Below are 26,259 nucleotides of genomic sequence, written 5' to 3' on the forward strand. Positions count from 1 at the left end.
GTTTAGCGCCTTGAGGTCCAGGATTGGGGGCACTTTGCTTTTCTTCCTGGAAACTGAACAGGTTTGAGCAAAAACCCTGATAACGTTCCAAAGTCGGAACCGGTTCAATCACCCCTTGAAGTAACAGGTCTTGTACCGCCCCAAAAAGACCCTGTAAGTGGTCCGGGGACAGGTCCAAGAACCTTGTCAGGGGACAAGAGCGAAACTTGATCTTGTAGCCAGACCGAATGACTTTGTGTGAATGACTTGTGGACCCACTTATCTTGCACCAGGAAAGTCCACGGGTCCGGAAACCAGTGAAGATGTTCACCCACCCCCTTTATGGGTGAGGGCGCACCTTTACCCTGAAGGAGCCTTGTCCACGGGTCTGGAGAAGCCCTCTCTTGGCTTGCCAGACCAGGTTTGTTTGGATTCTCCAGAGGAGGTCCTGAAGGGATTCGAGGGACAAAAAAACTTCTTATGAGCCGAGAAGGTAGGCCTACGTCTACGAAGAGGTTCCTTGCCCTTAGTAGCCTGTGGAAGAAAAGTACTCCCTATGAGACCCTTAATGATGTGATCTAGGGTAGCTCCAAACAGGCAATCTCCTTGAAAAGGAAGATCAGTCAAGGCCTTTTCTGGTCCACAGACCACCACTTGAGCCAAAATACACGCTCAAGGACCACTGCCAAAACAGAGAGCCGAGCAACTAGGGGAGTCACATCCAATAAGGCATCACAGATAAACTGCAGCCCCTGGACCAGGTGTTCCGCCAGCTTGGCAAAGGCAGGATGGGGCTGTTTTCCCTCCAGGTCACGGCGTAAGAGCTTAGCCCACTAGTTCAGAGTTTGCAACACCAGAGCAATGGTGAGTACATTGCCGAACCAGCCAGAGTGTACATAATGCGGGCCACAGCCTCCGTCTTCCTGTCAGTCGGATCCTTAAAAGCCAGAGACACTTCAACCGGAACCATGGTTGCCTTGTTTTATCTGAAAACCGGACGGTCCACCAGCGGTGGAACAGTCCACTTCTTAAGAAGGGACTCCTCAAAGGGGTAACGCCTAAAAGCGCTTAGGGACCCCACAGGGACGCTTCGGTCGATTCCCACTCTTTAGCAACAATTCTGTCAAAACAAGGAGGGAAAGGAAACACCTTTGCAGCTCTGCATAGCTTGTGAGTGCCAAAGGGAATGTGCACCTCCATCGCAGTTGTGTCCTCCATCTTCAGGGTCTCACGCACAGATAAAATCAGTGCATCCACCAGCGCCTTTTTGTGCGTGGTTGCAGACATGGAGAAATCATCCTCGCTATCAGAGGATTCTGAGTGCGAGGTTGCAGACCCAGCAGGGTGACCCACGTCAGCGGCAGCCGAATCAGATTCAGGATCTGATGAGACAGATGAGGCAGGCCTGTCGCCCAAAAGCCACCTCCACCCGGGATACAAAGGACTCCAGGACCACCATCAGTGCATTGATTGATGGATGGTTGGGACCCGGAAGGCCATGCAGCCTCAAAGAGGAGATCAGGTGGGGAGATGAGCTTTAAAAAGACTCCATGAGTTACCAGAGGGACCCCACAAAAAAGTGTAAAACATTGCTAAGGGACAACCCCCACCGTGCTGGCAGCATCACCAGGTCGCCTGGCTCAAGCACTAAAAGATGCTCAGCAGACTCACCTCCTGGCAGAAACAGGCACCTGCAGCCACCAGGATAATCTCCACTACAGGTGCAGCGATCAGGAAGTGAAAGGATCCAGGAGGATGAGGAGGGGCTCCCACCGTCGAAATCGCCGCCAGCAGGGCTCCACTGTCAAGGTATTTTCAATGGCAAACCACAGTAAAATGGCTGCCGGACTACACAAACATGGCCGCCATATGTAGAAACACACAGGCTATAACAAAATGGCAGCACTATGAGGCTTACAGGGAACCAGGAAGGAACCCAGGCCTCAAGGAAAATTCCAGACAGATCAGGGGGCCCTAGAAGGAGCCCCCACCTGGTACAGTCCATTGTCCGGTCGCCGGCTGCGGTTCCTCCCTGGCCCCCATCGCTGGCTAGTGCCCTTCCCCCACCCCAGGAGGTGGACCAGACCACCCAAACAGCCCCAGCATATGTGGAGGGGGGGTAGGATGGGGGACACTGGAAAAGGGGGGTGCCCTATGGGAAGGAAGGGAACCCGGGGGGTCCAACCGTCCCAAGTCCACCCCAAAACCCTCAAGGGGGAACAGCTACTCACCATACCAAGAACCAGGCGGGCACCGCTCCATACAGAACCCCTCTCCATCTAACTGGGGGGCTGTCAGCCAGGAGGAACGCTGCGACTCGGGCCGAGATCTGGTCGTACGCGACCTTGCGAGGCATTTAACTCGCAGGCCAGCTCCGGTCCAGTGAGGCTATGTACCGGCCGATCTAGCACGGAGCTGAGGTCTGAACGCGCTCGCTGGCAGACTGGGGTGACCACTGGATCGAGATTATCCAGCCCGATGCCCAGTCTGGATCTAGATTATACAGAAGGCTGCCCAGTCCGGCAGTTGATTGTAGATCTCACAGAAAAAAAAAAAATCAAGGAGAGAAAACTTCTATCTAAAAAGAAAAAATTTACCAGGACCAAAGATTCCGCAAGGAACTAGGTCCTTACTTCTGACTAGGCAGAATAAAAAAACTGAGTGCCTATAGCAGAGAGAGGGAGTATACCCCCTGCTCATTGGCATTGCTAGACTTTTTTTCTGCCTAGTGTCCTACTCCTGTAGGGGGCAGTATAACCCAATGGTTAAGAATATTAGGAGCTGTGTCCGTCAATGAACGAACGAGAAAAATTACATGGATTCTACGGAACAAACAATTTATAGCTGCAACGCTGATTTATTAGCCTAATTTCAACTTTAAATACACCCTTACATCATTTGAAATATAGATTCTATTTTCTTACATAGATTCACATTTTGATAGGTATAATGGGTTTTGGCCCATTAGAAAGAATTGAATAGGATGCATGGGTTTAAAATGACCATATTTAAATGTTTGGTAAAAATCACATTCGTAGCCTTATAAATATGCCCCTAGAAGGAGCGCAGCTAATTTTTCCAGTGTATGGTATAAAATGAAATGAAACATCTGACTGGTTACAGAATACTAGTATACTTGCCATCAGTGCAAAATCCTAAACATAGTAATAACAAGTGAAACACTTTTTGCAATACAAAATATCTAGATAAAGGAACACCTACTATATTCCCATCCCAACAAATATTTCCCAGGTGCATCCCCTTACACAAAAATGTATAGATCAAACATAAATCACTTATTTTCATTATGCTACACAGTGCAAGCCTTACCTGCTCCTCTTCAATCCTGCGCTGCAAGGTTTCTATATAATGCTGTACAGCCATGTATATAAACCTGTACTGTGCTTCTGTCTGAACCATTCCTGATCTCTGAGATCTTACCATCTGAATAGTCTTGGGTACGTCAATGTCACAGTCAACACCTATATTTTAATAGAAATATGAGTAAAATCATCTGGCAGCATAGCAAATTTTATAATCTGAGTGCATTATTCAAATATTACTCTGCAATTCCTTATCAGCATTTGACTTAGAACTGGAGACTAGGTGTTCTGACTATACACCAGACTTGGCATACTTGGGTACTCTTTAAGTGAGCAACCTTCATTTTCAGAAGGTGTTCATCAACAGTAGCCTACATTGTTTTCTCAGTACACTTAGTTCCTTAACCCCTTAATGATGGAGGGTAAAACAAAACCTGAACATAGTACCTGTAGTAGGGTCCAGAAACTATGGTGCGCATTTTGCCTGTTTTATCTAAAAACACACTGACACTAACTTACACTGATAGTAATTTTTTTTTTTTTTTTAGTCCTTCCTAAAACATACTGACCCTGACCTCTGACCCTAACTTTAGCCCTGACACTGACCTCGATTTTTCTTTATTTTTTATAGGATTATTTTTTTCACAAGGAGAGAAAATGGGATTTTTCACTTACCGTAAAATCAATTTCTCTGATGTTCATTGACGGACATAGCTCCTGATCTGCTTAAAGTGGAGTTCCACCCATTTTTGGAACTTTAGATCTATGTAATCCCCTTTAAAATGGCTTTTACCATTGGAAACTTTTTTTTTTTTTTTTTTGATAGTAAATACCTTAATTTCTGCTTTATTCCTCCTCACTTCCGGGTCCGATCGGCGATGACGTCATTCGGCGAATTCGCATTGTGTGCTGGGATGTATTCTATTCCAGAAATCTCGCAGTAGCTGAGCCGTGCCTGCCCCGCCTCCGCCCCCTCTCATTGAGTTGTATTGTATGCAATGTATTAAGGCCGTTCTCTGCCCCGCCTCCGCCCCGCCTCCTCTCATTGAGTTGTATTGTATGAATGTATTAAGGCCGTTCTCTGCCCCGCCTCCGCCCCGCCTCCTCTCATTGAGTTGTATTGTATGCAATGTATTAAGGCCGTTCTCTGCCCCGCCTCCGCCCCGCCTCCTCTCATTGAGTTGTATTGTATGAATGTATTAAGGCCGTTTTCTGCCCCGCCTCCGCCTCCGCCTCCGCCCCTCCTCCTCTCATTGAGAGGAGGCGGGGTGGAGGCGGGGCAGAGAACGGCCTTAATACATTCATACAATACAACTCAATGAGAGGAGGAGGGGCGGAGGCGGGGCAGAGAACGGCCTTAATACATTCATACAATACAACTCAATGAGAGGAGGCGGGGCGGAGGCGGGGCAGAGAACGGCCTTAATACATTGCATACAATACAACTCAATGAGAGGAGGCGGGGCGGAGGCGGGGCAGAGAACGGCCTTAATACATTGCATACAATACAACTCAATGAGAGGAGGAGGGGCGGAGGCGGGGCAGAGAACGGCCTTAATACATTCATACAATACAACTCAATAAGAGGAGGCGGGGCGGAGGCGGGGCAGAGAACGGCCTTAATACATTGCATACAATACAACTCAATGAGAGGAGGCGGGGCGGAGGCGGGGCAGAGAACGGCCTTAATACATTCATACAATACAACTCAATGAGAGGAGGCGGGGCGGAGGCGGGGCAGAGAACGGCCTTAATACATTGCATACAATACAACTCAATGAGAGAAGGCAGGCGGAGGCGGGGCAGAGAACGGCCTTAATACATTCATACAATACAACTCAATGAGAGGAGGCGGGGCGGAGGCGGGGCAGAGAACGGCCTTAATACATTGCATACAATACAACTCAATGAGAGGAGGAGGGGCGGAGGCGGGGCAGAGAACGGCCTTAATACATTCATACAATACAACTCAATGAGAGGAGGCGGGGCGGAGGCGGGGCAGAGAACGGCCTTAATACATTGCATACAATACAACTCAATGAGAGGAGGCGGGGCGGAGGCGGGGCAGAGAACGGCCTTAATACATTCATACAATACAACTCAATGAGAGGAGGCGGGGCGGAGGCGGGGCAGAGAACGGCCTTAATACATTCATACAATACAACTCAATGAGAGGAGGCGGGGCGGAGGCAGGGCAGGCACGGCTCAGTACAGCTCAGCTACTGCGAGATTTCTGGAATAGAATACATCAGAGCAGACACTGCGAATCGCCGAATGACGTCATCGCCGATCGGACCCGGAAGTGAGGAGAGGAGGAATAAAGCAGAAATTAAGGTATTTACTAGCAAAAAAAAAAAAAAAAGTTTCCATTGGTAAAAGCCGTTTTAAAGGGGATTACATAGATCTATGTATTCCAACCTATTAAAAATGGGTGGAACTCCGCTTTAACCATTGGGAGATCCCAAAGCAGTGTTAAACATCAGGGGTGGGAACAGCGAAAAAGAAATTCCCAAGGCCAACTATAGCCAACCAGGTAAACAGGAGCTCAACCAAAACAACTGGAGCTCACCTGAAAAAAAACAATACACCCTCAAAGAGGACCAAGTCCTCTAAACAGCAGCCTGCAAAACCTTGTGGTCAAAGGAAGCATCCGCAGATGCCTACTCATCCCCATTATAGACCTTTGTGAAAGTGTGCACCGATGACCAGATGGCCGCCTTGCAAACCTGCGTCACTGACACCTGATGACTCAAGGCAAGGAGGCACTAAGCGCCCGAGTAGAGAATGCCTTGACAGGGAAAGGAGGAACCTGACCCTTGATGGAATAGGCCTGAATCACGGTCTGTCGATCCATCTGGAAATGGTCGCAGAGGAAGCGGACAAACCTTTCCGAGGCAGACTCAAATAGTGAGTCTGACGTCCGGAAAGATTCTGTAGCTGCCAGGTACACCCTAATCGCCCGGACCACATCCAAGGCATGGAAAGCTATTTCCTTCGGATGTTTTGGCCTGGGACACAGGGAAGTATAGAGGTTTTCGGTAATTCGATATATCGCAGTATTGCATACCCACAGTATTGTTATTGTGGAATTTTTAAAATACCGTGTTTCTCTGCTCCTCAAGTCCGACTTTTGAATTGATACATTTCAGTGAGCTGGATGACTCATTCACTCACTCAGCAGTTCACTCACTCAATAGAAAAAGCTCTGGTAATATGATCCTAGAGTGAGAGAGCTTAGCTCCTCCCTGTAACCAATCAGACGGCTCCCAGCACACACCCGCATGCTTCTTCCAGGGCTCAGACAGAAACACTCCCTACTACAAGCAAGTTTCTGCAGATAGTATTAGATAGATAGATCTAGATAGATATACACATATACGTGGGCACAGCAGTATATATATATATATATATATATATATATATATATATCATACATATATATATATATATATATATATATATATATATACATACATATATATATATATATATATATATATATATATATACATACACACACACACACACACACACACACAGGCATAGCAGCCCACATTACATCATCATATAGCCATCAAGCAGTGTCTGGCCTATCTGGTGATGACTGGTCCTGGCGCTCGGCTCCGATGGCCTGGTCATTAAGGGGGCAAATCCTTGCGGTCCAGAAGTGGTTAAACCTGCAGGAGGACCGGTGTATTTATCTATAAATTACTTTACTATTGCTTTAGGCCTAGATCACATGTATGCGGGTTGGGGGCCCACATTTGCACAGGCATAGCAGCCCATTGATTTCAATGGGCTTGAGCTGCTATGCCTGCGTTTTCGGCTGAAAAAAGGTGCATGCAGAATTTAAAAAAATGCAGTGGCCATGAAATCCATCCTTCTTTTGCACCATGTGACTTACCTGCAGTTGCTGCACACACAAACTGTGTTTTTAAATGCTGGGCCCACGTATATAAAAAAAACACAGAAAGCTTGCCAGAGCAGAAGCTGCAGGTTAGTCGCATGGTGCAAAAGCAGGATGGATTTCAAGGACACTGAATTTAAAAAAAATGCTGCATGCACCTTTTTTCTGCGGAAAATGAGGGCATAGTAGCCCGTTCAAATCAATGGGCTGCTATGCCTGTGCAAATGTGGGCCGCCAACCCGCATACATGTGAACTGCCAACCCGCATACATGTGAACCAGGCCTAAAGCAATAGTAAAGTCATTTATAAACAACAACACTGGTCCTCCTTCAGGTTTAACCACTTCTGGACCACAAGGATTTGCCCCCTTAATGACCAGGCCATCGGATCGGAGCCGAGCGCCAGGACCAGTCATCACCAGGTAGGCCAGACACTGCTTGATGGCTTATTTTAGGCCTGGTTCACAGAGTCTGTACTGACTGACTATATAATAATGTGCAAAAGTGAACCAAAGTCCCTAAATTCAGCAATGAAATTCAAGTGAGGTAGACATTTAATCATTTAAATTTAATAATTGAATACCGTGATAATACCGTATACCGTGGCAAAACTTTAATCAATAAATCGCAGCATGAAAATCTGATACCATCACAAGCCTACAGGGAAGGCAACACAATGTCTTCATTCAAATGAAAATGAGAGGAAGGAACAAGGGACAGGGGGCAAAGAACCACCTTATCACTGTGAACCACCAAGTAAGGTGAACGACAGGGTAACACCACCAATTCCGACACCCTGCACGCAGAGGTGAAAGCACCCAAAAAGGCCACCTTCTGGGACAGCGCAAGCAGGGGAATCTTCTGGCGAAGCCACCATTCGAACAGACTCCATTCTAAACTTCTGTACTCGCACAAAACAGTTCGGCGCCTTGGGGTCCAGAATTAGACGCACCTTGCATTCCTTCCTGGGGACTTTAAACAGGTTTGAGTAAAACCCCTGAAAACGTTCCGAAGTCAGAACCGGGACCCTCACCCTTAAAATTAAAAGGGTCTTGCACCTCCCCAAAGAGAGCCTGTAAGCAGCCCATAGTGTTAAACCGTTTTGGATTTATTAAAAATTAAAAACAAATGCATTTATGTTCAAATTTATGCATTAAATTGTAAGTGCATTTGTTTTTAAAATGATTTTACACTACGGGTACCTTTCTCTCATTTTATTACCTGATGAGCGCCTTGTGATTGGAGGAATTTTATAGGAATCCCATGATCCGGGAAGTACTTCTATTCTAACCATTTGTGTTTGGAGGAGAAGGAGAGGAATCATAGCTGCATTCATCTTGTGCCTGGGAGCACTATATGCCTACTTGATTCTTATTTCTGGTGAGTGGAGATTACAGGACGGGAGCATGAAGCAGCACCAGAAGAAAATAACAAGCACAGACACTTTATATTGCACTTTATACCGCACTAATGGACTTCATTTTTTTTTGCACTTGCACTTTTATATATTGTTTACTTTATTCATCTTTGTACCTGCACTTTTATACACTATTGATCATATTGTATTGTCATTTTGAAGCAGCGCTTAATTGTACTTTATATGGGATTAGTATTTGAGGTTCTAGCACCTTTCCCAACAGCAGCAGCTTCTTAAATTAGTTTGGACGTATATTTTGAACACTTTATCTACTACCATAGCGTGGGTTTTTTTACAAATTTTTTGCCAAAAGATCTCCTTGAAAAAGAAAGATCAGTCAATGCTTTTTTTTTTTTAAAGAAGTCTGGCCCACAGATCAACGTTTGAGTAAAAAAATATGCCCAAGGATCACTGCTGAAACAGAGAGCATAGCGACTAGGGGAGCCGCATCCAAAGAGGCATCACAGATAAACTGCAGCCCCTGGACCAATTGGTCTGCCGGCTCAACAAAGGCAGCGGGGAGCTGCTCCCCCTCCAGGTCATGGCGTACAAGCTTAGCCCACTCGGTCAGAGTTTGTGACACCAGTGCAATGGTAAATACCGGCCTCGGTGCTGAACCAGCCTCCGCCTTCCTGTCAGCCAGGTACTTCAAAGCCGGGGACTCTTCAACCAGAATTATGGTTGCCTTGTTCAATCTAGAGACCGGAGGGTCCACCACCGGTGGAACAGTCCACTTTTTAAGGAGGGACTCCTCATAGGGGTACCGCATAGCAAATCGCTTAAGGGACCACAAGGGGCCGTTCCCACTCTTTAGTGACAATTCTGTGGGGATAGGTGGGGATAGGAAATACCTTTCCCGCTCTGGATTGCTTGTGAGTACCAAAAGGGAACCAACGCCTCTGTGGCAGCTTCACCTGTGTCCTCCATTTTTAAGGTCTTATGCACAGATACAATCAATGCCTCCACCAGCGCCTCTTGGTGCGTAGCTACAGGAGTGGAGGAATCATCCTTACTATCTGAAAACTCAGGGTGCGTGGTCGCAGACCCAGCAGAGTGACCCGTGTCCGCAGCGGCCAAATCAGATTCAGGATCTGAGAAGACAGATGAGGCAGGGGAAGGCGGGGGGAAGGGGGGCTTTTTTCCTAGCCCGTCACACAAAGGATTCCAGGACGGACCTCAGTGTATCAATGGATGGTTAAGACCCAGAGGGTCCCGCAGCCTCTGAGAAGGGATCAGGTGGGGAAATGTGCTGCAAAGACTCCTTGAGTCAATAGGGGGACCCCACAAAAAAAAAAAAAAAAAAAAAAGTGTAAAAAGACACTGCTAAGGGACACTCCCACCGCTCCAGCAGCACCACATGGTCGCCAGTAACAGAGCACCTAATCAATCCTCAGCAGAGAGGCAGAGGATCGCACCAGACTCACCACCCAGCAGAAACAGGCATCTGCAGTCACCAGGATAATCTGCACTCCATGTGCGGCGATCAGGAAGGGAAAAAATTCAGGAGTCAGCACCAGGGGAGGAGGAGGGGCTTCCACAGCTGAAAGTGTCACCCATAGGGCTCCACTGTCATGGCCGCCACTATTTTCAAAGGAAAACCACAGCAAAATGGCCACCAGACTACATTGAGCACACAGGCTACAGCAAAATGGCGCCATCATGAGGCTCCCAGGGACCCAGTCATATACAGCAACAATCACAACAGTGCCCAATGGAACAGCAGACATGAGTAGAGGAGCCAAGACTGTGCAAGTAATTGCATGTATGTCTTTCCCAGTGTCCTGGGTCCCCCAAAACCTAGGGTACTTTGCTATGCAAACTATTTGTGACTTTTCCCATCACATTTGAAGAGGAGTAATTAGGTGGTGGGTGTTTTACCCATCAACTTTGAAATTTCATGTAAAGAAAGCACACAGCACAAATTAGAAATAAGATGAACATACAGCGTGTCTGAAGGGTTCCAAGTTAATGTACATTCTAGTGGTTTTTGATAAAAGTTTACAGCCATCCCCCCACGTACAATGTATTTTAGAATGTTCGTTCAACTTATTGGACCATGCCTTTTCTATCCTCTTAATTTGCAGTTTCTATATTAATAATACGCCTTTTGTACGTTAATTTGCATTAACCATTAACCAAATCTATGGTTATAACATTTGTATTCTATTTTTGAAAAATATTTTAATACAAATCATTGAAACAAAAGAATAGAATTAACACATTTGTAGCAATTGTATATGATCAAGTGCCTGGTGACAGGAAACAGTGCTGAATTCTATACCCACCTTTTTCTCGAATGACATCAATGAGAATATCAATCACAATAAAAGTGCCTGTACGTCCTATTCCTGCACTGTTAATAAAGAAAACAGCAGTGTGGTGAGCAAGAGACCATCTTGGAGTTCTGAAACAGACTTTATTGTGATGACTGAAAAGCAACACATTCTAGCTGGCAGCACACAAATACCCATTTTATTGAACAGAGCAAAAAAAAAATAGACTGCCGCGTTATCAATAAATTAAATGTCAGCTAGTTTAAAACACATTCAGGCAAAGAGAAAGACCAGTATAATCAACTCTCTGGCTGTAGGGAAAAATTCCCTTTATTTTATTTATTTATACAGTATAAGTAGGCAAACAGTCACAGTAGCCTAATTATGGGAAAAAGCTGGCCCGGCCACCAAAGCAAACAGTCTCTAACCCCCCCCCCCCAGTAAAAGTAAAAAAAATTACAATACTTGCCTTACAACTGGCTTTTAAGGGGAAAGCCTTCTAGCAAGATCCCGGTGATGGCAAGTATCCAAAATCTTTCAAAAACAGTAACACGAGTAACACAGTAACAGAGCAGTAACACGTTACTGTAAGATTTGGAACACTTAGCACTCCTAGGATCTCGCTGTAGGGATCATATAATGTCACCCTGTCCTAAGCACTGCTGTACATCAATTATTCTAACGGCAATCATGAGGCAGTACAAGTTAGGAATGAGGGCATAATGTAATAGAACTAATTAACGAAGAAAGTAAAAGATAAATGTATGGCTTCCCTTGACTCATAGGTGGTCTTTTCCCCAAAGGAAACCACATATCCCCACTATTTGCACTTGAACCATGTGACCATGTTTTCTGCACCAATTGTGCTGACCAACAAGGATCTGAGCAAATCTAGTTTAGATTTTGTAAAAGCTTTAATGTGAACATATTTAACAGTCTAACACCCAATCTGTTCTTAAAGATTTTGTCCACAAGATTCTTCTCTGTGACCTGTCCGAGACTTACTTTTACTTGACTATGGAGACCTTGACTTTTTTGGCTTGGTACTCTGCCTGCTCACCTGTTAGCCCCTGACTACTATACTAAAAATACTTGAGTACAATCAAAGCGACATAAAAAAAATAAACTGCATGAAGTGGAGCCTGCGCTGCCATTACTACTAAAGCCCAATCCAAAAAGACAGAAAGTGTTACTAAACCCAGGACCCTGCAATAACTATTATCTAGTCTCCCACAGTACACAGAACATGGTAATGCAATAGTTTTAGTAAATATTACTGCTAGAGCAGTCTTGTGACTTCTATCAGTGATTAGTTAATGCTTGTAGGAGTTTTCATTCTATTCTGACTGTCCTATAGGGCGGCAGGACCACTGACCCTCTGTCTGGACAGTGCTGATTGGCCCTGTGCTGATCACATGCACTCTCCCAAGAAAAAAAAAACTCTAGCAATACACACCAAACTGAGCATGTGCAGCTTGTCCCCAAGACTCCTCTGTTCTAGCAGGAGATGGTTTGGGGACTGTGGATGAGGAACAGAGAACAGTTAAACAGTCATTTTACAAAATGCAGAGGATTAACCCCTTAGGTTCCACAGTGAATATAACAAGCATGCTTTACTGCATATACAGACTGATTTCACAGTTGTGGGTTTAGTAACACTTGAAGTACTTCGTACAGCCACTAAAAATGCTGGTGAATTCTGGATTGACTAAGCAGTATAAATTAACCAGTGCACTAACTGCTAAGTTGATTTGTAATATGCAGTGATAAAAATTAACCTGGACTTCAACCAAAATTGAATATTCATGTCAGGAGGGAATACATCTTTCCTGTTCTGTGCTGCCATTTTTCTGCAGACGCTGCAATAAATGCACCAGACCACCCTGGTCCCCATTGGTAGTTATATGTGAACACCTTTTGCTTATCAGTTTTGTGATGCAGAGGAGCTATTGCCAATCACACCCATTGCACACACTTTTGTTTCACACAGAAAAAGCATGAGGCAACAAATTGTCAATATTAGGAAGTTCCTCACATGTATCAGCCAAATTAAAACCTGCTGGGGATGTTAGATTCTAACTGGTAATGCAGCAGAGAAAAATAAACAGCAAACTCCTAAGAAATTATACTTCTGTTCAAAAATGTAATGAGCAATGTGTGCTGCGGCTGCAGTGAATTAAAAAAAATATATATATATCTCAGATTCGGAAAAACTTAACAGAATTTCGCACTTTGAAACAGCGATATAATTTGCAAAATTTCATTTCAAAGGGGCTTTAAATTATTTTTTTTAAGCACTAACGCCATAAGCTCCCATCTATTGAAACCCTGGTTTCATATACAGGCAGTTCCCGAGTTACATACAACCAACTTACATCTGACTCATACTTACAAATGGAGGGAGACAACAAGAAGTTAGGAGAAATCTACCCCTAGGAAGGGAAATCACTCCTGTAAGAGTTCTCATGGGAAAAAGGTGTCTCCACTGAAGCTTTATCACCAATCCTTGTTTCCACAACCCGCATTTTTCAAAATACAATTGTCAGAGGGACAGAAAGTGAGGTAAAAATCTTCTGAACAGGGGCACAGACCGCAAATTAAAAAAAAAATGTTACTGGGGTGTTAACCCTTCCCAATGCTATCGCAAAAAAACGGTAAAAAAAATTTTTGGGCTAGAGTTACACTTAAAAATGTACCAACTTGCATACAAATTCAACTCAAGAACAAACCTACAGAAACTATCTTGTTGGTAAGTCGCGGACTGACCATAGTCTGCAAATTCCATTTTACCTGCAGTGAACAACAACAGGTCCAGGTTCTTGTATACTATCCTGCTTATGGTGAACCTCTTCTAAAAAGTCCAGGACACCGCCAGGGTCAGCAGGTACGCCATGATCTGGCCAGGCTTTGAAATGATACTGCCATACAGTCCTTTCGGTGTTAGCCTTAATAAAAATAAAAGAATTATCTCCAGTTATCTGACAATCTCATTGGGGAAAGCTGAATGAAAAAGAATACACTTTATACCTAGCAAACAGCTACCACGGAAACTGCTTAATGCTTAAGGCACACTTCTCAAAAAAAAAAAAAGGAAAAATGCTCTACTTACTTGTCCTACTTTTGAAAGTTTAAGTTCCCTTAATATATAGTCATGAGATGGCGTTTCTTTGACATTTCTCACTCTCATAACTCCATATTCCTTGAGGGCACACTCCTCCGGCCAGTATTTAACACATTTACTCTGGAAAACAAATATACCTTCTGTTTGATTAGGTGCCAAATTCTGTAAATAGGCATTCCAAAAGGAAAACTCCACCCAAAACTCATATTTAACTTTGCGGCGACCGTACACATATATGCGGCCTCACTGGACTGGGCTTTTTGCTGTGGTGGACGCATATATGCGTATCTGTTTTGTGCTGGAAGTGCGGCGCACAGCGCTCTTCTAGCGTTCGGGACCCGGAACTCCCAAGTCTGGGTCACCCGATTGCCATGGTAGCCTCTGATTGACTACCACAGTGATAAGCCACTGTGAAGCCCGCCCCCGTGTTTCTCTCTCCTTGCAGAGAGAAAAAAAAGAAGTCAGGGTAAAAAAAATTAATAAATAATAATAAAAAATTAAAAATAAAGAAAAGCCTTGATCTAGGTCAGTGGCAGGGTTGGGTTTGGGTCAAGTAAGGAACAAGTGTCAAATATCAGGGTCAGTATATTTTGGGCAGGATTTTTTATTTTTTTTTATTTAGTATCAGTGTCCGTGTGTTTTAGCTATCATCGGGAGCAGGAGAAATTATTTTGGGTTATTCTTTGGTGGCAGGTTATGGTATTTATAAGAGATATTCCTTTAAGAAAAAAAAAAAAAAATCAGAAGATATTCATTACGATTTAACATCAAATGAAAGCCCAAATTGTCCTGAAAAAAACAAGGTATAATCCACCTGGATGCACAAAGTAGTTGTGATGATTTGTATGGTTTAACTAACACATGCCAAACTTGCAAAATTGTGCTTAGGCATTAATTTTTGTTTTACAATTAGGTATGAAGGGGTTAAACTTTACAAGGTTAATAGCACATTGTTTCACATTCTGGCTTCTCTAAAGCTGTTAACATGCTTTCCATTAAGTCAGCCCATTCATTTGAGGGTGTATGTGCTATTTTTTGTAATGCAGCAACCACAACATACAGTCAACCCAATCCTCCAAGTAGCTTTACTTTTAAAGACTAATTGCAAACAAACAAACATTGTAACCGAACAGCTGAGGCGCATTAAGGGTTCTTGCACAATCATGTGCTTTTTTATTGCATTTATCTTGAACACATTATAATTAATGGCATTAATATAGCAGAATTCTCGTTATGGTGCTTCAGAGAAAATTATGCATGCAGTAAACAAAAGTTAATCTCTACACTGGGGATTTTGAAAGCCATCTGAAAGCCACACACCTGTCTCAGAGTTAATAGACAAATAAACAAAGTCTTACCACTAAAGTCAGCCATAGATAGAGCGATTTCCTTTCCTGCAACCACGGGTTGCAGGCAAGAAAAAAAAAATTGCTTGATTTCCCCATCAACACAGTCAGTGTTGATGGAGTAATCCATCCTGTAAAGCTATTGTGTTCTCCCGGCAGGGGGGAGCCATCCCCACTGGAAAAACAAAGTGATTATGTTAGTAGCTACAATAGCCGCTGGCAATAATTGCATTAAAATTAAAATCTAAACAGGCTGGTTGATTGATCAACTTGGGTACATTCAGCCTGCCCATACATGGTTCCAATCTTGGTTGGTCCCTGCTGAAGCGGACGAAATTTAAATCATCTATGGCTGGCTTAAGGACCTTATGTCTTCCTTAAGCACCGATAAGCATTGGATTTGCCCTGAAATCTGAGATATTTTTTGCTGTCTGTGCACACAATGTGCCTTATCTATTGCATGTGAGCACTTTTGCATTTTATTTTATTACAGTTAAAATATATGGTGCTGACTTTGAAGCTAAGTAAGAACCCTTGTAGTCTGGACTCTTATCGTCCGATATCTCTACTTACATCAGACACTGTATCTCTATTTACATCAGACACTAAGGTATTGGCAAAAGGGCTGGCCTCTCGGCTTTCCGAATATATTGCTAAATTAGTCCATCCAGACTAAATTGGGCCACAGCAGTTCGACGGTATAGATTGGAACTTCTTGTGGCACTGTCTCCAGTGATTTGGATTTAGACCTTGCTACATTGAATGGGTACATTGTCTTTACTCCTCCCCAAAGGCCAGAGTTCAGGTGAACGGATATCGATCAGATCCCTTTTCATTACACAGAGGAACAAGGCAGGGATGCGCCGTCACCTTTCCACTTCGCTCTTGTGCTAGAGCCATTGGTGGCTGCCATTCGGGAATCCCCAAACATCATAAGGATTTCAAAGACACACAGGGGAAGACAATATAGCGCTATATGCGGTTGACACACTACTCTTCCTGGGAGACACATCATCTCTGGCTATAGCTTTATCCATAATCAATACCAATGGGTCCTTTTCAGGCTGCAATATTAATTGGGGCAAGTCGGTGCTTTTATCACTTGATTCACTGCCTAGGAGATTACTTCTCAGGCAAACCAAATTGCAGTAGTCACATCTTTCAAGTATCTGGGAGTTGTAGTTACACCCAGAACACAAGACTATGTTGACAGAAACTTGATCTCTTTACTTACCAAATTCAAACAAACTGGTAAAACTTGGAGTAAATTGCCTCCGACAGTAATAGAGCGAACCTTGTGAAAATGGTATGGATGCCACAGTTATTATATTACCCTTCCCAATTGCGCTGTGCGGTTACCGCAGCGTCGTTTTGGAAGAGTCGATTCTATTTTTTGAGATGTTATCCGGAAACATATACACCCCAGATTTAGGCTTTCCATACTACAATTAGCTACAGGTAGTGGTAGCCTTGCGGTGTCCAATCCTAGATTGTATTTTATTGCCTCTCAGTTACAGTATTGGTATGGCTGGAATGAAGTACATTTGCAAGACCCCATACAGAGAGTGTTCTTTTATCACAATATAAGGAGTCTCCACTGGTCCAATTAGTAGTAGCTCACCAGTTCCATGATAAAAAGACAATACCCCACTTTCTTCTTGATACATAAGTTGTGAGACGCTGTACAAACTATCACTCAGCATGAGGGCTATACCAAAAATATGCCCATTTGGGACAACCCATATTTATCTGAATTGAATAAATAAACTGAATGTAATTAATGGAAGAAGGCTGGTATTACTCTACTGTACCAATTATATGATAAAGGTGTCCTATTGCCCTTTCAGGTCCTTAGGGAACAATATCAGCTCTAGTAATACCAATTTTTCCAGTACCTTCAACTATGCCATGCTCTACAGAGCCAAGCTAATGCTACCCAGCTGAAATATAACCCCTCTATGACCTGGGCCATGGCTATTTCTACATCCTTTACAAAAAGGAGTTTAATATGAGACATATACTCTTCACTCAAAACTGTTGTCAGTGCCTAACGCAGGTAAATCTTTTTAGCTTCTGGCAAAGAAACTTCAAAACACTGGACGAAGAGGGGAAGACCCAGGCATTGGAGTTTTTGCCAAAGGTCAACCTTTTGTCTTCTCAGCGCCTAACCCAGCTGTTTATTGTTCACAGAGTACACTACACTTCAGAGAAACTACACTCTTAGGGCAAGATATCATCCCCCCTCTGCCCACGATGTACCCCAGCCAATAGGTCCCTTGTCCACATGTTCTGGTGATGTCCCAAGCTCCCACGCTATTGGGAAAAAGTTTTTGCAATCTTAAACTCTATGTTCAACTAAGGTGCCAATTGATCTGAAGTTTGCAGTTCTGGGAATTACCTTAGGTGATTTGCTTCCAGATGAGATGCAAATCATGTGGACAAGGTGTTTATAATTCGCTTGTAAACTTATACTACAAAAATGGACCTCGAAATACACCCCTTAAACATACACAATGATGTAATATTCTGAATCTAACATTAAGGAGAGAAGAATTACCATTTAAACATTGGGAATGTCCTACAAGGTTTCAAAAAATTTGGCACTGGTGGTTGAACTCTAACAATGCTTCCTCTTTTCCCCTTTCTCAGGTCGTGGAGGACTCTATCTAATAGGCATTAACGACCACTACATCAACACAAACTGGCTAGTGGTTGAAATATGACAGATAACATTGGTAGTGGATTGTGGATAACAGAATGGCGTAACCTACTGAGAATACGAAATTCAAATACTTTATTTGTGGCGGTTCTATACAACTCTGGTGTGGTGGGTCTTTTAAACAGTATTGTCTAACGGAAGAGTCAGCTCTTATATACAAATGTTCTATGCCCTTATTGTTAGATGGAAAAAAAAAAATTTTATTCGTATATATGCTTCCCGTTATCGGTTTATGTTCTTGTGTTTTGTTATCAGAAGCTTTATTTTCCAAAACCGTTATTGATTTTTATTTTTTCATACAAAAGAACACAAAGTTACTAAAAATTACCCGCATAAAAAAAAAAAAAACGACCTTACCGTAAAATCTTTTTCTCTATGGTCCATTGACAGACGCAGCCTCATCCTTATTAGCTGAATGGGTTATGCTCCTCCCATCAGGAGAAGTCTAGGCAGGAAAAAAAATTTAAATGTACATGCCCACGGGGCTGTCCCCATAGGCATAACCCATGCACACTCCACTCAGAAAACCAGTTTAGTTGCAAGCAGTGAAGAAAAAAACTATCCCCATATTAGAGGGGCGGGTGCTGCGTCTGTCAATAGATCTTACAAAAATCTTGTTTTCTCTATCATCCATTGACAGACGCAGCCTCATCTTCATTAGCTGAATGGGACGTCCCAAAGCAGTGTAGGCATGAGGGGTGGGAAGAACACAACCAGAAAGTAACGTATACTCCAAAGGCTAAACTTAGCCAACTGGGTAACATGAAGCTCAACCAACCAACAGGAGCTCACCCAGGTAAAAGACACCTAAGAGAAATAAAAAACATTCTCTTACAAAAACAGCAGCCTGCAAAACCTTGCGGCCAAAAGAGGCATCCGAAGATGCCAACAAATCCACCTGGTAGAATTTTGTAAACGTATGCACAGACGACCAAGTTGCTGCCTTACAAACTTGTACAACAGAGGCCTGATGGTGAAAAGCCCAAGAGGCACTCAGCGCTCTAATAGAATGCGCCTTCACAGGGAAAGGAGGAACCTGACCCTTGAGTGAATAAGCCTGAACAACCGTCTGCCTGATCCATCTCAAAATGGTTGCAGCAGATGCAGCCAAACCTTTGCGAGAACCGTCCGTAAGGACAAAGAGAGAGTCCGATTTTCTAAAGGACTTAGTAACCTTCAGATAAACTCTTATCGCCCGAACCAAATCCAAGAAATGCAAGGCAATTTCTCTGTGATGCTTAGGCTTAGGACATAAGGAAGGCAACACAATGTCTTCATTAGGATGAAAATCCGACACCACCTTAGGGAGAAAAAAACAGATTAGATCGGAGGACCACTTTATCCCTGTGGACCACCAAATAAGGCGAACGACAGGACAGCGCCGCCAACTCAGATACTCTGCGAGCAGAAGTAATAGTCACTAAGAAGGCAACCTTTTGCAACAAGGAAAGCAGAGAAATCTTCCTAATATTCTGAAAAGGAGGCTTTTGAAGAACAGACAAAACCAGAATGAGATCCCAAAGAGGTAACGGGGATCTCCTCGGAAGAGCCAGATGACGCATCCCTTGAATAAAAGTATGAATCAAGCTATTAGTAGCCAACAGACTTTGGAAGTAAATGGCCAAGGCAGACACCTGACCCTTGATAGTGCCCAACGCCAAGTGCTACTCAACCCCTTTTTGCAAAAAGGCCAAAACCCTAGCTATAGAAAAACAAGTGAGGGTTCAGCTGCAGCGATTCACACCATGAAATGTACGATTTCCACGTACGAGGATAGATCTTCCTGGATGTCGACTTTGTGGCCTTCAAAAAGGGCAGGAATCACAGAGTCAGAAAGGCCCCTATCCCTGAACACCTTGCTTTCAACAGCAAAGCCTTTAAAGCCAGCGAATTGTAAAGCAGGATTGAAGAACGTTCCTTGAGACAGCAGATCTTTCCATAGAGGAAGTAGCCGTGGAGGATCCATGACCATTTTTACCAGGTCTGCGTACCAAGACCGCCGAGGCCAGTCTGGTGCCACCAGAACAACTTCCACCGTCACCCGGCGAAGAAACCTCAGCAGGAATACAAGCGGAGGGAAGGCATAAATCAGGCGATACTGGCTCCAAGGAGCCACCAGAGCATCTGTGGCGCCGGCCAGAGAATCTCGAGACCTGGCCGCAAACCGCTGAACTTTACTGTTGAGGCGAGGTGCAAACAGATCCACAAATCCACCTCCGGATGAAGGGACCATTCCCCTTGATCCAACACCTGATCCACTTGCCAACTCTCCACAGCCGGAATGTGCATTGTCCTACTGTATCCAAACCAGAGAGCCACGTAGCCAACTGGTACAGTGGAGCAGGCAAAGCTTAATCGCTCTCAGCTCCAAAATATTGATCGGCAAAGAGGGCTCTGTCGCCCAAGTCCCCTGGGCACAGAGCTTCCCCAGCACTCCACCCCAGCCTGACACGTTGGCGTCTGCGGTGACCACTGTCCAGAACAGTGGCAGGAAGGACTCGCTCTGACACAGGACAGGAGACTGGATCCACCAAGATAGAGCAGACTTCGTGAGATGGCTCAAACTAATCTTCTGGTCCAATGACTGCGGATCCCTGTTCCATTTTGCCAGAATCTCTTTCTGCAAAGGCCTCAAGTGAGACCGAGCAAACAGTACTGCTTTGAAGGTTGATACCACCAGGCCCAGGGCCCTCATGCAGTCGAGAATCAGCCCCAGATAAGTGACCCGTACGGATGGCGTCAGAGCAGATTTCTGGAAATTGATCGTCCACGTGAATTCTTGAAGGGTCTGAACTGTAATAAAGATGTTGGTTAACAGATCTGAATGAGAGTCTGCTCGATACCGGAGATCGTCCAGATATCCCAAAATTGAGATTCCTCACTGACGTAACAAGGCCAGCACAGGGGCCAGGACCTTGGTAAAAACTCTGGGAGTGGAGGCAACACCAAAGGGTAACGCCACAAATTGAAAACGCTCCTCTTCCACCGCAAAGCAGAGGAATCGTTGATGTCCCTCGAATATGGGAACGTGGAGATACGCATCTTTGATATCGATGGAGGCCAGAAAAACCCCCTGATGCCACCACCGACCGAATGGACTCCATTTGAAACTTCTGCACCCGCACAAAGGGGTTCAGAGCTTTGAGGTCCAGGATTGGACGCACCTTGCCCTCTTTTCTGGGCATTGTGAACAGGTTTGAATAGATACCTTGAGAACGTTCCTGCGGAGGAACCGACATGATCAGGCTTGAGCCAGGAGATTCTGCACAGCTTCCTGAAGATCTTTCAAATGCTCTGGAGACAGGCGAAGATTCGACTGAAAAAGTCTGTACCCCGGCCGGGACCAAAATTAGATTTTGTACCGGGAAACAAATCAGTTTGCAAACCCATTTGTCTTGAACGAAAGAAGTCCAGGGTTCCTGGAAGAAGTGCAGACGTCCCCCCCACCACAGAAACGGGTGAGGGCGCCCCTTCATGCTGAAGAGGACTTTTCCGCAGCACCAGACTGACTGGCCTTGGACTTGCCCCAGTGCTGCTTAGCCCCTCCAGAAACTCTGAACGGCTTACCTTTTTCTTGCGCCCCGGGGGCACGAAAAAAACATCTATGAGCAGTAAAGGAAGGACCCCGCTTAGCACGGGATGTTTTACCTTTGGAGGATTGAGGAAGAAGAGTACTCTTCCCGCCAGTCAGACCCTTGATTAACTCATCCAGTGAGTCGCCAAACAAACGCTTTCCCAGAAAAGGGAAAATCTGTCAGGGCTTTCTTGGAAGCTTGGTCAGCCGACCAGCTCTTCAGCCAAACAATGCGCCACAGGGCAATCCCCACAGCCAAAACTCTGGCCACCAGGGGAGCAGTATCACACAGGAACACCAGGGCCTGGGCCATCTGGTTCAAAAGTTCCATCAGTTCTGGGGGAACCACGTCAGGGTCCAAGTCCCCTTTCAGAACCCTAATCCATTCCTTAACAGTCTGTGATACTAAAACAGACACAAAGACCGGTTTTAAAATGGAACCCGCCAACACGTGAAGATGGCGGGAAAGGGATTGCCTGTCCACCGGATCCGTGAAAACCGGGGAATCTTCCATGGGCACAAGAGTAGATTTGTTCAACCTGGAAACAGGGCTATCCACCCTAGGTGGCACCATCCAACAGTTGGAAACCGTATCAGCAAAAGGATACCGGCCTTAAAAGGGTTTTGGAAACCACTAGCACGTGCTTAACACGCCGCCACTGGTCATTCACAATATCGTGAAAAGTCTCGGGACAGGGAAAAACCTTGTCAGACTTTTGGGTCTTACGGGAGCCAAAAGCCACTCGCGTCCCTGCCGGAGTGGGCTCTTCAGTTATTTTTAAAAAGTTTCCCTCACTGAAACAGCAGAGCTTCCACTAAAGCGTGTTACCGAACGCAGCTGAAGAAGACAGGTCCTCTTCACCATCTGACTGCGCAAACAGCGATCCTTCAGGCAGGGGGGCGTCTGTGGCAACCACATCAGCCTCTGAACCAGAGGACTCCACCATGATGGAGCAGGCAGCGGCCATTTCCGACTAGTAATCTTTTTCATGACATCAACTTTTGTTGCCAGGCTTTCCAGAACTGCTGAAATCGCGGCCAGCGACTGCGATCTGGACTGTCCTGGAGTCGCACAGAGTGGGTCTGAGGGTGAAATCACAACCTGGGACTCCATAATTAAAGTGCAAAAAAACTGAGAACTGTCACTTTGAGAAGTGCCGATCGCCGCGGTCTGCAGAGTCCCCCTTTAATATACACTAACAGCAGAGTTTGTAGGGATATGCCCGCAAGACCCCAGTACTGTACCACCCTCAGGGAGAACCCTCCTGAACGGCCTCTGCATCATGGAGAAGAGAGAAAGGAAGTGACCTCGGCCTGCAGCAGGAAGAAGCATCACAGGGAGTGACCTCGGCCTGAATGTGAAAGGTCACGCTGCCAGTGCAGTATAGAATACACAAAAATGGTTGCCAATATATTTTAATAGGAAGCTCAAGGAAAATGGCGGCCCCATACAAGTCAATGGGAAAAATCTGCACATTGCCCACAATTAAGATGGCGGCGCCCACGGCGTGCCATGCGGCCAGGGACCCCCATAACGAAGGCCTCTAAGATCTACAACAAGTCCCAGCAAGAAACAAGATATTATTGCTACACCCTCAGGATGCCAGGCACCCCAGTTACTTAGCCCCCCGTGGGGACGGCAGAGGGAAATAGGGCACAAAGGCCGGGTACCTGACAGGCCAGGGGCATCTTTTAGGAAGCACAGTTTCTATTATCCCCAGGAGAGGGCCCACATCCCCCCCAAGGTCACCAGGGGCAAGGGGGGTCACATTTACTCACCATACCATGGACCAGGTGGGCTCTGCTCCGGGCAGATCTCCTACCACCCGAAGTGGGGGTGCTGCCAACCGAGGGGTACACTGCGACTCAGGGCGTTCCAGATAGTTGCGTCCCGGCGAGGCATCTGCTCGCAGGCTCGTAAAAGGGCACTGTCGTTGCGAGGCCTAGTGAGGGACTATAATCTGCCCATGCTTGTAGGCCAGGCTGGGGGGACCATAAGGATCTAGATTATCCAGTGCGAAGCCCCAGCCGGCATTGCTTGTAGATCACCAGGAGAATCCCCCTGAACACAAACTAGCAAGTGAGTAAAACAGAAATAAAATAAAATATTCTGAAAAGAATAAAAAAAAACTGAGACGGGAGGAGTCTCGGCAGGAAACCTAGGTCCTACTCCTTCTCTAGGCAGAAACAAACTGGTTTGCTGAACTGAGGGTGTGTGGGTTATGCTTGTGGGGACAGCACCGTGGGCGTGTACATTTAAACTTTTCCTGCCTAGACTACTCCTGATGAGAGGAGCATAACCCATTCAGCTAATGAAGATGAGGCTTCGTCTGTCAATGGACGATAGAGAAATGGGATTTTTGACCCAACGTAAAATCCATTTCTCTGATGTCCATTGACGGACACAGCTCCTGGTATTCATAACTATTGGGTTATACTGCCCCCTACAGGAGTAGGACACTAGGCAGAAAATAATTTTGGCTACACCCACGGGCAGTCCCAGGGGGTAAATTCCCCCTCTCTGCTACAGCCACTCAGTTTTCTAACAAGCAGTGTCAGGAGAATAATAACTCTACAGAAGGGAGGGTGCTGGGTCTGTCAATGATCATCAGAGAAATGCATTTTATGGTAAGTCAAAAATCCCATTTCCTCTTTCTTTCATTGACGGACACAGCTCCTGGTATTCATAACCATTGGGACGTCCCGAAGCAGTGTTAAACATGAGGGGTGGGAACAACCAAGAAATACCCAAGGTTCCACAATAGCCGACCAGGCAACAGGAGCTCAACCAAACTGGAGCCCACCTGAAAAAAAAAAATTCACTCTCAAAAGAGGATCAGGTCCTCTTATACAGCAGCCTGCAAAACCTTGCGTCCAAAGGAAGCATCTGCAGATGCCAACACATCCACTTTATAAAATTTTGTAAAAGTGTGCACCGACGACCAGGTGCAAACCTGTGTCACTGACGCCTGATGACAGAAGGCCCAGGAGGCACTAAGCGCCCTAGTAGAGTGCACCTTGACAGGGAAAGAAGGAACCTGACCCCTGATGGAATAGGCCTGAACCACCATCTGTCTGATCCATCTGGAAATGGTCACAGAGGAAGCGGACAGCCCTTTTCGAGGTCCATCCATGAGCACAAATAGAGAGTCTGACTTCCTGAAAAACTATGTACCTGCCAGGTACACCCTAATTGCCCAGACCACATCAAAGGCACGCAAGGCCTGGGAAGGCAACACAATGTCTTAATTTAAACGAAAATCAGAGACAACCTTTGGAAAGAACCACAGACAGGGGCGAAGAACTACCTTATCCCTGTGAATCACGAGATAAGGTGAACGACAGGATAACGTCGCCAGTTCTGACACCCTGCGCGCAGAGGAGATAGCCACTAAAAAGGCCAACTTCTGGGACAGCGTAAGCAAGCAGAATATCCTGAAGATTTTCCAAGGGAGGCCCCAGTAGGGCTGAAAGCACCAATTTAAGACCCCAAGGCGGCAACGGAGCCCGCACTGGAGGGACCAAATGTCGGACACTCTGAAGAAAGGTAGGCACCAGGAAGAAAACCCTGCCAAGGCCGACACCTGGTCCTTGATGGTACTCAAGGCCAACTTCTGTTCAACCCCCCCTTTGAAGGAAGGTTAAGCTCAGAGCCACTGAGAATCAGCGAGGATGAACCCCAAGCGACTTGCACCACACAACGTACGTCTTCCATGTACGATGGTAGATCTTCCTAGAAGTAGATTTCCTAGCTTTCAACACTGTAAGAATCACTGATTCAGATAAATCCCTATCCTTTAAACCTGGCCTTCAACAGCCAAGCCGTCAAAGCCAGTCAGTGTAAAGCAGGATGAAAGATCGGTCCATGGGACAGAAGATCCTCCCTGAGAGGAAGCTTCCAAAGATCGTCGGTGACCAGCAGCACCAAGCCTAACGAGGACAGTCCGGAGCCATTAAGATGACTGGAATCCCTTTTGCCTCGATCCTGCGTAGAAGTCTTGGTAGAAGCTCAAGAGGAGGGAAGGCGTAAATTAGACGATATTGACCCCACGGGTCCACCAGTCGTCTGTGGCGTCATCCAGAGGATCCCTTGACTGAGCCACAAACCTCCTTACCTTTCTGTTGAGCTGAGACACCAACAGATCCACCTGGGGGGTGCCGCACCAGAGACACAGCTAATGAAACACCTCCGGATGAAGGGACCTCTCCCCTTGGTCAAACGCCTTCCGAATGAGGTAATCCGCCTGCCAATTTTCCACCCTGGAAATGTGTATGGAGGAGAGGGCTGGAACAAACCTTTCTGCCCACCTTAGAATGCCAGCTACCTTCAGAGTCACCAGGACACTTCTTGTGTCCCCTTGGTAACTGACATAAGCCCCGGCCGTGGCGTTGTCATATTGAATGCGCACTGGACAACCCTGAAGACGATCCGTCCAATAATTCAGACACAATCTGATCGCTTGGAAGTTCAAAGACATTGATCAGGAGACTGGCGAGCCATCGGGGGAGCCGCATCCAAAGAGGCATCACAGATAAACTGCAGTCCCTGGACCAGCTGGTCCGCCAGCTCAGCAAAGGCAGAGGGGAGCAATTCCCACTT

At 45.6% G+C, this 26,259-nt stretch overlaps 1 protein-coding gene across 1 annotated transcript in view; it reads right to left on the bottom strand.

Moving 5' to 3' along the window:
* The window catches only part of PTPN11 (protein tyrosine phosphatase non-receptor type 11), a 113,645-nt gene that overhangs the window by 30,719 nt on the left and 56,667 nt on the right, over positions 1–26,259 (bottom strand). Inside the window, exons 10-13 of the mRNA XM_082243776.1 lie at positions 14,009–14,140; positions 13,690–13,844; positions 10,912–10,979; positions 3,310–3,461 (exon numbers count right to left, since the gene is read on the bottom strand). Coding sequence (XP_082099902.1) covers positions 3,310–3,461; positions 10,912–10,979; positions 13,690–13,844; positions 14,009–14,140 — 507 coding nt within the window. The remainder of the gene's footprint in view (positions 1–3,309; positions 3,462–10,911; positions 10,980–13,689; positions 13,845–14,008; positions 14,141–26,259) is intronic.

The sequence above is a fragment of the Pelophylax lessonae genome (genome assembly GCF_965119305.1).
Source record: "Pelophylax lessonae genome assembly, chromosome: 1".
NCBI lineage: Eukaryota > Metazoa > Chordata > Amphibia > Anura > Ranidae > Pelophylax > Pelophylax lessonae.